Source organism: Rhinopithecus bieti, unplaced genomic scaffold (assembly GCF_001698545.2).
Source record: "Rhinopithecus bieti isolate Rb0 unplaced genomic scaffold, ASM169854v2 scaffold_9615, whole genome shotgun sequence".
NCBI lineage: Eukaryota > Metazoa > Chordata > Mammalia > Primates > Cercopithecidae > Rhinopithecus > Rhinopithecus bieti.
Genome location: NW_016806325.1, coordinates 396,458 through 409,010, shown reverse-complemented (window position 1 = coordinate 409,010; position 12,553 = coordinate 396,458). Strand labels below are relative to the sequence as shown.

The following is a 12,553-nucleotide window of genomic DNA, read 5'->3' as shown; positions in this document are numbered from 1 at the left end:
CTAGTTACTTTATTTCATTCTTTGTGTGACAGCCTAAACAATATTGTTGGGAGGAAAAGTAGGTATATCACACAAAAAAAAATCAAATAGAGGTTCAAGGGATTCTTTTTATTTATTTGCTTATTTATTTATTTATTTATTTATCTTGAGACAGTCTTGTTCTGTTGCCCAGGCTAAAGTGCAGTGGAGCAACCATGGCTCACTGCAGCCTCAACTTCCCAGGGTCAAGCAATCCTTCCACGTCAGCCTCCTGAACAGATGGACACATGCAAGCATCACCACACCATCTAATTTTTTTTTCATTTTGTAGAGATGGGGCCTTGCTATGTTGCCAGGCTGGTCTCAAACTCCTGGGCTCAGGTGATCCTCCTGCCTTGGCCTCCCAAAGTGTTAGCATTATAGGCATGAGCCACTGTGCCTGGCCCAAGGGATTCTTTTTAACATTGGGATTTTCCATTAAAAAGAAGTGTCATCCCAGGGCTACAATGTCTTTGAGGCTTAAAGAGGAAATGGTGAGGACTGAAGTTGTTTGCTCTTACTGGAGCTCAGCCTATCGGCTATCATGGGAGAGAGCTTAATGACTGAAGAATCTTAAAGGTATTTAATGATTCCTGCAAACAGTCTGGTGCCAGGGTCACTGATGTCAGCTCTACTTACTTTTTTGTTTAATTCATTTGAAAACCATTTGTTGAGTGCTAGCATGGCCCAGGCACTCCACTGTATGCGGGTGCTGCAAAAATAAGTAAGCATGTTTTATGGGAACAAGAAGTAAGTTAATTAATTAAATTAAGTTTGATTTACATACAGGATGTTGCAAGAGTCCAGAGTTATTTTCTTTTTTATTATAATCAGGAGCCTGTGCTCCTTTATAAGTATTAACAATGGACGTGTCAAAGGTAACATTTAGTAAATAGTAGTCACTCTGGGCTTACCTGAGGGCAGCTTTATTTATGAAAATAGAGGTCAGAGTGAGATGAAAGATGCTTTCTTTCCCTGAGTAACCAACACAGTGCAGTTAATGCATTTCTCTGTTATCGCACCAATCAAAAGTTAGTCCAAAATAATTGGCTGTCAGATATAGTCAGAATCCCTGCGCTATATTTCTCTTCCTTCAGCTGGCTGACCAACTCATTCTTTAAGGCCATGCACTAACATCATCCCTTTAGGTAAATTTCCTGGACCTCTCTTACCCATCCAGCTTGACCATTCCGCCCTCCAAATTAGGTCAGGGTTGATGCATACACAAACACACACACACACACACACACACAGAGCAGTACCCTCTTATCCATCCATTCCCCCCTCCAAATTAAGGCAGGGTTGATGCATACACACACACACATACACACACACACACACACACACACAGAGTAGTACCCTTTTATCCATAGGGGATACATTCCAAGACCCCCCATGGATGCCTGAAACTTCAGATAGTACCAAACTCCATATACACTATGTTTTTTTCCTGTACATACATACCTATAATAAAGTTTAATTTATAAATCAAGCACAGTAAGAGATTAACAATAATAGAATAATTTTAAAATATATGATAATAAAAATGATGTGACTGCGGTCTCTCTCTCTCTGTCTCTAAAAATATCATACTGTATTGTACTCACTGATTTTCAGACCATGGTTGACCTTAGGTAACTGAAACTGTGGAAAGTAAAACCTCAGATAAGGGAGGAATCCTGTATATATTATTCTTACCACACTGTGTATTTCTCTACTAGACTATGAGTTCCTTGGTGACAAAAACTAGTGATGCTTATATACACTGGACCTTCCATAGGATCTAATATAGACCAAGTGACAGTGGCAGCATCTTCAAGAGGTGGCATGGAGTGAGGGGAAGAGATAGCAATTAGCTTGTCTTCACCTCCTCCCTCATAATCTCTATTAACCATCCCCCTGCACCCCAAATGAACACACATCCTACATGAAACAAGGGTATTAGTCCGTTCTCACACTGCTAATAAAGACATAACTGAGATGGGTAATTTATACAGGAAAGAGGTTTAATTGACTCACAATTCAGCATGGCTGGGAAGGCCTCAGGAAACTTACAGTCAGAGCAGAAGGGGAAGCAAACATGTTCTTCTTCACATGGTGGCAGGAAGGGGAAGTTCTAAGCAAAAGGGAGAAAAGCCCCTTTTAAAACCATCAGATCTCATGAGAAATCACTCAGTATGGGAACTACAATTCAAGATGAGATTTTGGTGGGGACACAGCCAAATGATATCAACCAGTATGCATGCTAGGCCAATGTGGGATTAAGCAAAGTCCCTAGCACCTCCTTCCTAGCAGAGTGCTTAACGATCCCCTCCTATGTATCACTCAAATTCAGTAAATGTCTGTCAAAACACTTTTGGGGGAGCGGCAATGGGAGGAACAAGAAAGAACTTGAATGACCATCATTTTTTAAAATGAGGTCCATTGAGGTATAATTTACATGCAGCAAAAGTTTCCCTTTTCCTATATAAAGTTTGATAAGTTTTGACAAATGCATAGTTATGTAACCACCACCATCATCATGATAGAGAACATTTCCATCATCTCAAAATAATTCCCTTTGAACTACCATAATTTTAAATGAACTCTTTAGAAGAACCACAGAAACTTATCAATGTTGTAGATTACATAACATATACTTGCATCTTGGACAACTTAACATATCTCTCCAAAATGAGTAGTTTGTTTTCCCTTGGTTATCATGCCATCATTTAGTTGCATTGCATTTTCTTTTTGGAAACCTCAAGGCATTTAGCAAACAGGATTTCATGTTTATTCCCGAAAACTCTGGCCCAACTGTAGAGATATATAGTCCAATTCAATGAAACCCATGCATTTATTTCCCAATTTAACCTGATGTTTCTCTTCTTACCAGAGACTGCCATGTAAATATTTTAATGATGTTAGGTGTGTTATATATAATGAGGTAATAATCAGTTTCAAATTAGCATTGTGCCTTTCACTTATTTATCAATTATATTCCCTTGTGATAACTATGAAAAGGCTCCACATCCTGAGGACACTTGTCACAGTTAGATTTATTAATGGAATGAAATAGCAAATAATGAATGAGTGAATGAATGAATGAGTAGCTGCCTCCATTTTATGGATGAGGCAATGTCCGAAAGGCACGGTGAGGTCAGGTGATGGCAGAAAGCCACACACCGATGTTGGTAGCTTTCTGCCAGGTCAGATGCCAAGTTTATTTTCTTTGTTTTCTTGCTTTAGCTATAAACTAATTTTTAAAATCATTCACATAAAATATCAATATTAAAGAGTAAAAATGGAAAATTAAGCCACATACAATTAAATGGCTTTTTTAAAAGGAGCTCAATGTGCAAAGGATAACATGAGTTAGGATTTTTTGGGAAATGTTTCACCTAATAGGAAGAATGGTTTACTCTTTTATTTATCAAACATCCCTCATCATTAAATGGATTCAGTAATACTTTTTGGTATTAACTCGTGTGTGTGTGTGTGTGTGTGTGTGTGTGTGGTGTGTAATAAAATACTTTGTATATGTTCATTGTGTCCTTTTTTTAACAAGCTTTTTTAGTGAAAAAGACACAATTACCTTCACCATTGCCCACTATCTAATGACAAGTAGGGAAGGGGAGGCTAGAAGAGCTTCTACATAGTCAGAGATCTTCCATTGTCATACCTACGCTTGTACTTTATTTCATTTTCTTCCACGTTTGGACAGATCGAGATTAAATGTGATTACATTTCCGTTGAGAAGCTTTTATTCAGAAACAGGATTCAAAAGAATGTCAATGAGCATAAAATAAAACCGGTGTGCAATTTATATGAAACGCGGATTTAAATGATCCTAACAGAAAGAAAAGAAGCTATTTAAAGTAGCCCTCCCAAGGGGAGTCAACTGCTCTTCAGGGCATCCTGAGCTGGCTGTGCCTTCTCTCCATCCGCTGCTCAGATATTCATGAATCGTTGCTTCTTCCAGCCTCGCTTTCTCTCTCCCTCTGCCTTTCTGGCGCGGCTCTCCCTCCCTCCCTCTGGTTTCTGCTCTTTCTTACTCCTTCTCTCAGCTGCTTAACTACAGCTCCCACTGGAACTTGCACAATCAAAAACAACTCTCCTTTCTCAAGCAGCCTCCAGGAGCGCATCACCTGGAGAAGAGCGACTCGCTCCCCGCGCCGGCCGCCGAGGAGCAGCCAGGTAGCTGGGGGCGGGGAGGGGTACCTTCCTCCCGCTCGGTAGGAGCCACAGTATCTCTCCGGAGATTGGCCGTATCCCACCGTCCGGCCCCCAGGGTCCTGCAGCGGTGATGCATATGTTTCGGAGCAATGATGGAAGGAGAAAAGCCGCTGCCGGTGGCAACTGAAAGTGGGGAGAGGTTGCTGCAGTAGCTGATGCTGCAGAATGAGCGAGTGAAGAACTGAGCCCTGCTAGATTCTCCATCCCGCTCAGTCTTCATTAACTGTCTCCAGGAGGTAAACCGGGGAAACAGATATGCACTAACCAGGCGGGTGCCACCCTGGATCTATAACTGTGAATTCCCCACGGTGGAAAATGGTAAACAAAGACATGAATGGATTCCCAGTCAAGAAATGCTCAGCCTTCCAATTTTTTAAGAAGCGGGTAAGGACAGGTTTTGCTTATTTCTTTTGTTTTCTGTGCTTCTCTTAAATGCTTTTGAATGTTTGCCTGAAGTAAGCCTAAGGTTTTGTTGCTAAACCCTTAATGTAAGCCGTGCTTCTGACAGCAGTGGTAAAGCTGAGAACTATACCTGCCTTGATTCGAATTTGTTGGAGGAGGGGCAGGGGGCTATGAAGAGTTGCTATTGGGAGGAGGGGGTTGGGCTGAGATGCCTTAAAAAGGGTTTGAGCTGGGAATGGGGATTTTTCTCTCTCAAGACACAACAAAGATTACAAGGCAGTTGCAAAGAGAATTGGCTTGAGTACAGTTATGGCTAGTAATTTAGTCGGGGCTAATTTAGCAGCTTCCTCTGTCTTATCTTTGAAGGGTTCAACTTTTCCACACCTTTCATCCACTCAGTCTCAAGTGATGCATTCTCATCTTCATTCGTCAGAAGGAGCAGCTTCTGCCTTCCCAAATCCATTCAGCCAATAATTTGCTATGTCTCTATCTATGGTATAAATAGCAAAGGACTAGAATGACCTTTTATGAAATGATGGAATCCAGCATTTAAAATTGTCTATTTTAAGTTGCCTCAATTTTTGCTTTTGCTTGGAATAACTGCCTTTTTTTTTTTTTTTTTTTTTTTTTTAAGGAGAGAGCAGTGGGAGGTCTGTATTTGAGTGATAATTCAGGGTTATGTCGCTGTATGCATTTATTTCTCAAACTCCTTATTCTTCAACTCAAAGTATGAAAAATAAAAATGTTGCATTGGTTGTAGGTGAGAAAAAAATGATTTTTTGCGTGTATGTTTCACAATAAACTCAGTTCACTGGGATGGCCACACTGGTGGTCTGTGTAAATCTGCAAATTTATACACAAGTGGGAGGTAAGAAATGAATGATTGTTAAAGGAATGATGACTGACACTCTTAAGGACAGTGTTTTCTAAGCAACGTAAGAAAAGGAACATCCTCCGGCCCCCAGTTGCCCCATCCTATATAATACCCTAGGGCAATTCCTCCAAAATGGTTCTCTCCATTCATTCGTCCTTCCCTTCATTCAGGTCCTTTCTGTGCCATTCCTGAAACACAGTCCTTCAGTTAACTCATCCGCCTAACACAGTGAATTTCAGGGTGGGCTGGACTACCTCCCTGCACCAAATGGGCAAGCTGGGAAGGCAAGGCTAGAAACGCAGGCAACGTGTCAGGCCCAGCTAGAGGGCCAGCGAAGGCCCCCAAGCACCTTTGACCTTTGACTGAGTTCTCATCCGTAAAGCAAAATCTTTCTCAAAGTCTGTGGGCCAAAGCATATGCATTAAAACCAAAATGAAACCAACCTGTCCTGGCCCTTGCTCTTGGAGCGGGAGTACCATGCGAAATATCTCACTAGTGGAGCTGCAAGCAGAATGAAAGCAAGTCAGTGCAACTTCACAGAGCTCCACAAGGCTTCTTCGTGTTTCCCTGTAGCCGAAATATTTCTTTCCAAGGGAAGGGCCCTTTATGAAAATTAATTTTCTTTCTTTCTTTCTTTCTTTTTTTTTTTTTAGAGATGGGGTCTTGCTATATTGCCCAGGGTGGTCTTGACCTCTTGGGCTTAAGTGATCCTCCTGCCTCAACCTCCCAAATTGTTGGGATTACTGATGTCCGCCACCAGGCCCAGCCCTAATTTGCAATAATAAACAAATGTTTTGCTAATTTTAAAAATGCCATAGCCCATTATCCAGTACTTAAATTCTACTGCCTTTTAATTACGGTATTTATTTCATGGTATTAGGGATATTCTAAAACTCCTCAGTCAGATGTTCTTAAGCAATGTGGACTTAAGTTACATACATTTTAAATTGTCTTTTATTTTCTTTGTTATCAAAATGTACTAATAGAAATACTAATTTACCTTTTGGTTTTGTTTTGCTTAAAAGTAAATTTACCAATAGACTTCAGTTGGTGACTCTGCAGACCTTGACTTTTGCAAAGAACCACCCAGGGTACTGATGTCTTATCTGAGTACATGCAGAAAGAAGTTTCTACCAAGATAACTGGCAGGCAGCTTCATCTACCTTCTAACTGGGTCTATCAGTTGCTGGAGACAGGATCAGACATCTCTCCTGTCCCTGCACTCTCCTTACTCCTCAAGGACAGTTAACGAAGTAGAAGGTGACCTTGTATCAAGTCATTGAATGCCCCAGGGATAAATTCTTTGATTCTTGCCTACTTTAGTTTATTCCACAAATTCTGCATTCTAAATGTTTATTTCAGTTTGTACCATGACTTTGCTTTTGGTTTGCTTTTTTTGTTTGTTTGTTTTTAACCAAACAATATGTAAATAAATCTATAAAACATTAAAACAATAATAAAGGATGTCCTACCTCCTCTCCAATCTTTCTCCCTTCCCCAGATGTAGTAACTATTACCATACTGATGTTTATACTTTCCAGACTTTTACTTCACATACACATTCATATACTATAATGCCTTTGTTTTCAGTTAAGAATAATTCATTTTCTTATATTCTATTGTTGAAGTTCCACACATTTCTGCATATTTTATTTTTAACCTAGCTAGACAGTCTTACAAAGTGAACCTTTGTCCATAGCCCACATTAAGCTATGAATAGATTTTGGAAAAAAAAAAAAAAAAATCCATAGGGGTCTATTAGGGCTCATTAAAAAGAATGAATTTTCATTGCAGGAGGCTTAAACAGTGCTTCCTATGCTTCTGAGACATTCCAGAGGGAGCATAAGAAGCTAAAAGAGAATATAGGTTATCTGCACTTGGTCTGGCACTCACTATTTATTAGAGCTGACTATGTTCTAGGTAGGAGTGCTTTACATGTATTGGCTCATTTAATCTTCATAGTAACACTGTAAAGTAAGAAAGATTATTAAATGTGCAAAATGTGACTTAGAGAGATTAAGCCACTCGCCCAAGGTCACATAACTAAAAAGTAGCAGAACTAAAATTTAAACCTTATTTGACTCAAAGCTTGTATACGTAATCCAGACTTTTTGATTTCAGACCAGTCTCCCTTTCTTTTCTTTTGTTTCCACAGCAGACTCTTCTATGCCCTTCCTTACTTCCCCAACCAAGTAAAATCTTTATGCCACTACCAAAAACCTATCAAGGCGGCCAAGCCTCTTCCAGCTCCTTTCTAGTCCTTAATACTGACAGTAATGAGAGGCAGCCCTGGGGAACCCAGATTCTAGGAACATAATCTGAAGAAAGACAGTCCAGATGCTAGTTCTACAAAATCCTTTGGATTTATGTTTTCACCCTCATATTTTAAAAGCTCAACTAAATCAGCTTAATTTCATTTAGCAGAGAATTTCTAAACTAAACTAGATAAGAGTTCTACTTTCATTACATGTCTATGATAAATTAGCATTAGATGTGTATACATTATATTTTACTCTTAAGAGTCTCCAAAATTCATTCAAGATGAACGGAAAAATGTCCTTATCAGTTTTATTCTCCCAATCCAAGAGCTTTAAAAGTTATCAATCCAGCTAAAGGTAATTCATTTTCATGGATTTAAAGATTTGTTCTGTTTGTGGCTCAGATTCTTACATAATGATTTAGAAAACACAAACAAATGACATTGTCTCCAACTCGATAATCCTTTTTGGAAATACACAAGGTATGTGAGAAAGACTTCCATAGCCATGACTACATTACCTTTTGTAAAATCTGAAAGTCTATCTAACGCTGCAGAATTTTTTATGTGGAATGAACCTCAGAAATTCTTCCTCTGACTTCCCTCTTTCAAAGATGAGGAAACTGAGTACATGTGGTAAATCACCTGTCAAATTAGAATGAGGTTAAGCCAGGACTCACGTTTTGGGTTTCCACTTCCAGATCTCGTGTGCTTTCCTCTTCATTAAGTCATGAACATCAAACTAGTCAAGTCTTTCATGCCTCATTCATTCATTTTTCAACAAATAGAGTAGGAACAAAATGACCACTTTTTATCTTCATGGAACTAACCGCCTAGTGACTACCAACTTTGACAAGATCCTTCCATTTTGACTCTGCATTTTTGTTGTTGTATTTTGTTTGTTTGGTTGGTTTGTTGTTGCAGAGACAAAGTCTCACTATCTTGCCCTGGCGCCTCTCGAGTTCCCCAAAGTGTTGGGATTTCAGGCGTGAGCCCCCACCGTACCCAGCTTGATCCATATTTTATGATTATATGCATTGAACAATTCCTTGCGTTGTTCCTTAATACTGTTATTAATAACTATAACTTATTAATACTGTTATTAATAAGCTACTTAATAACAGTAGCTTTTCTAATAACTATCACTTAAATGGCATTAATATTGCTGGGCATGGTTCTAAGAGCTTTAAGTACATTACACATTTAAATCATCATACACAGGCCGGGCGCATTGGCTCACGCCTGTAATGCCAGAACTTTGGGAGGCTTAGGCAGGCAGATCACTTAAAGTTAGGAGTTCGAGACCAACCTGGCCAACATGGTGAAACCCTGTCTCTACTAAAAATACAAAAACTAGCTGGGTGTGATGGCAGGTGCCTATAATCCCAGCTACTCAGGAGGCTGAGGCAGGAGAATTGCTTGAACCTGGGAGGCAGAGGTTGCAGTGAGCTGAGATCTCACCACGGCACTCCAGCCGGGACAACAGAGTGAGATTCCATCTCAAGGAAAAAAAAATCGTACATAAAAATACCTGAGATGGGTACTTTTATTATTGTGATTTCATAGATGAAGAAATTGAGGTATACAGAAGTTAAGGAACTTGCCCCAAGTCACATAGCTAGTTAGTGACAGGATCAGGGTTTAGATCCCAGCACCAGGCTCCAGAGTCTGTGTCCTTAATCTCTATACATCCTGAATGCCTGTCAACATTAAATAATCCAGGGTGAAGTTCAGAGAAGTGAAATGATATGATTTCTCTGGCCTCCTCCTTTCTCTAATAACTATGGGAACAAAGGAAAGGTTTTTAGCCTGGTTACAATGTTTACTCTAGCAGAGCTAAGAAATTAAATTAAGCTCCTCTGAAGTGCTTATTCTTCACAACTGTTTCATAGACAGCATCCCTTTCATTTGATTTCCTTTTACTGTTCTCTTACGCCTGCTTAAAGTATCCAAACTGGAATAACAAAGACCCTTTTCTTATGGGAAACTTTCGCTGTCTTCTCAGAGGGATAACATTATTGAGCAGCACTGTTCAAAGCACCTTACTCAGGTAACTCTCAAAATCCTTCATTATGCCCATTTTATAGCCAGGGAAACTGAGGGTCAGAGGTTAACTAATTTGTTAAAGATCATAGAGCTAGGAAGAGGTATAGCCAGAATTCAAATTCAGGTAGTTCGTTTACCATCACCAGTCTTTACATTTGCGTCACTGGAGTGCACTGCGATGATGCCAATACTGCTGCAGAACTGGCTCTCCCAAATTGGAAACTACTTGTGACGACCCAAAGAGGTGTTTAGTTGTTGTTGTTGTTGTTATTATGGCCTTAGCTATGAAGAGGTAGATTTTCCAAGCCACTGCTGAGAGCGGTAGGAATGCTTTCTAACGAATCTGAAGTCTGCTTTAGATTTTTTCAAGATGTGTTTGATCATACTTCCCAGAACATGGCAGAGACTCCAGTGGTTCCTACTGTGCTTTCTTCAGAATAGCTAAAATCTAAGCTGCTCGAGTCTCTCCTGAGCCTGCGCCCACAACACAGCACACGGCCCCAGTGACACTGCACTGTCACATTAGTACTGCTTATTCCTCTGTAGCTGCCACAGGGGAGGAAGGTGGTTGGTTTGTTTTGTTTTGTTTTGTTTTGTTTCAGACAGAGTCTCACTCTATCGCCAAGCTGGAGTGCAGCGGCACTATCTCAGTTCACTGCAACCTCTGGCTCCTAGGTTCAAGCAATTCTCCTGCCTCAGCCTCCCGAGTAGCAGGGATTACAGGTGTGCACCACCATGCTCAGCTAATTTTTTTTTTTGGTGGAGACAGGGTTTCACCATGTTGGCCAGGCTGGTCTCGAACTCCTGACCACAGGTGATCCACCCGCCTTGGCCTCCCAAAGTGCTGGGATTACAAACATGAGCCACCGCACCCAGCTGGAAGGTCTTTAAGGATGGAAAACGGGTTACCTTGTTCACTATATCCCCTACTTGTTAAAACATATTTGTTGAATAAAAGAATGCATAAAATAAAAGAATGAATCCTTTTATTGACTTGCCCCTAAGTCATTGCCCTCTTCTCCTTCCTGCTCCTTCTTCCTTTAAACAGGCTTCAGTGGCTAAGAAATCTAATGCACTTTATTTCTCTCTATGCGTAGATATGGATTAGATACAAATTAAGACTGAAATGCAACCTAAATCTGGCTCAAAGACAAGCTGTCACTACCCCTTCACAGCTGGCAGGTACTTAGGGAAGCTTGACCTCAGCTTGTTTGCTGACCCAATGCGCATACCACACCTTCTCTTCTATGATACTTTTCTTGTCAGGCCAAACAAGACAGATGTAGCAGCGATTCACTAATCTCCTTTTATTTTGCATTAATATGAATTACTAACTTCAATACTATATAGTAGGCCAGGCGCAGTGGCTCACACCTTTAATCCCAGCACTTTGGGAGGCCGAGGCAGGCAGATCACCTGAGGTCAGGAGTTTGAGACTGGCCTGGCCAACATGGTGAAATCCTGTCTCTACTAAAAATACAAAAATTAACTGGGAGTGGTGGCGGGCACCTGTAATCTCAGCTTCTCAGGAGGCCTAGGCAGGAGAGTCGCTTGAACCCTGGAGGCAGAGGTTGCAGTGAGCCGAGATCACGCCATTGCACTCCAGCCTGGGTGACACAGTAGGACACCATCTCAAAAAAAGAGAAATAATAAATACATAAATACATAAATAATACTATATAGTATCTGCATTATGTATCCTCCCAACTGGAATCCTAAAAATGTCTTCCAATTATTATTTATCCTCACTTTCAACGAAGTCTTAGGAGTCACGGAGTGTGAGTAAGACTGATGCCTTTGGCACTTTGACCACTAAGTCTTAGAGAGTTTGGATGAGGGAGTTCAGCAGACTGGGTTTGGCAGTGCTGGGGAATTAGTCTCGGTACCGCAGAATGTGGATGATGAGCCATTTTCGTTAAATAGATATTTTGCCTCCCCAGCAGCTCTCAAGAAAATCCTGAGCTAGGCTCTTAGCTACAGTGCTTGGGAGGGATTTTGAATGGAAAGTGTAGCTGAGTTCCTTGAAATTCTGCACCATATTTTAAAGGGCTGGTGCTGAAATACTGGTGCCATATGCAACACTGGAGTAAGAGATATTCTGAGCTCACCCATATTTTATGATTTGTAAGTGCTTAACAAGGTAAAGCAAAACCAAAATGAGGGGGCGGGAGTGAGGAACGTGGCGGGTGGAGCCATCAAAATGCATGTTTGAGATTTCCGAATATAAAAGCATAAAAGCAGGAACGGTAATGGGAATTGGATCAATAGAAAAGTTTAATTAGTAATTTAGGTCAAGCTAAAGATAGTTCCCTAGAGCAAATATTGTAGAAGCATATTTTTAAAGTGTGATTTTTTTTTTACATACTAGTTAATTTTTTTTTAGAAATAAGTCCAAAACAAAAAAAGGTAAATATCAACTTTCCTAACATTGGCAGAGAAGACTCCTGACTTATGAGTAGGATGCTTTTCCTGCCTGCTAAGGAAAGCTAGGGTTCCTGGCTTGTCAGCTTGTTTGAGCATGAAATCATTGGCTCCTCACCAAGCTGGGGATGAAGATTTTTACCCATTCTATGAGGCTCAAGAAAGTTCAGTTCATAGGGTAAACAGAGTCTTCAAAGAGCTTTAACTGAAGGGATATGCAGTGTCTCTATAGAGATCCACATCCTCTCTAATGGGAAAGCAGGTGGTTCTGGACCTCACCCTCAGTGCATCCTCCTGGCCCACAAATGAGGACAGCAGCA

The 12,553-nt window shown here is 40.5% G+C and overlaps 1 protein-coding gene across 2 annotated transcripts in view; it reads left to right on the top strand.

Moving 5' to 3' along the window:
* Nucleotides 1-3,896: 3,896 nt before the first annotated feature.
* Nucleotides 3,897-12,553, top strand: part of SGK1 (serum/glucocorticoid regulated kinase 1) — a 155,839-nt gene continuing 147,182 nt past the window's right edge. The window contains exons 1-2 of one of the 2 annotated variants that reach the window (XM_017875468.1): nucleotides 3,897-4,194; nucleotides 4,467-4,617. In XM_017875468.1, coding sequence (XP_017730957.1) covers nucleotides 4,549-4,617 — 69 coding nt within the window. In that variant the 5' untranslated portion in view covers nucleotides 3,897-4,194; nucleotides 4,467-4,548. Of the gene's footprint in view, nucleotides 4,618-12,553 lie in introns of both variants that reach the window. The other variant, XM_017875467.1, reaches the window with a different exon arrangement.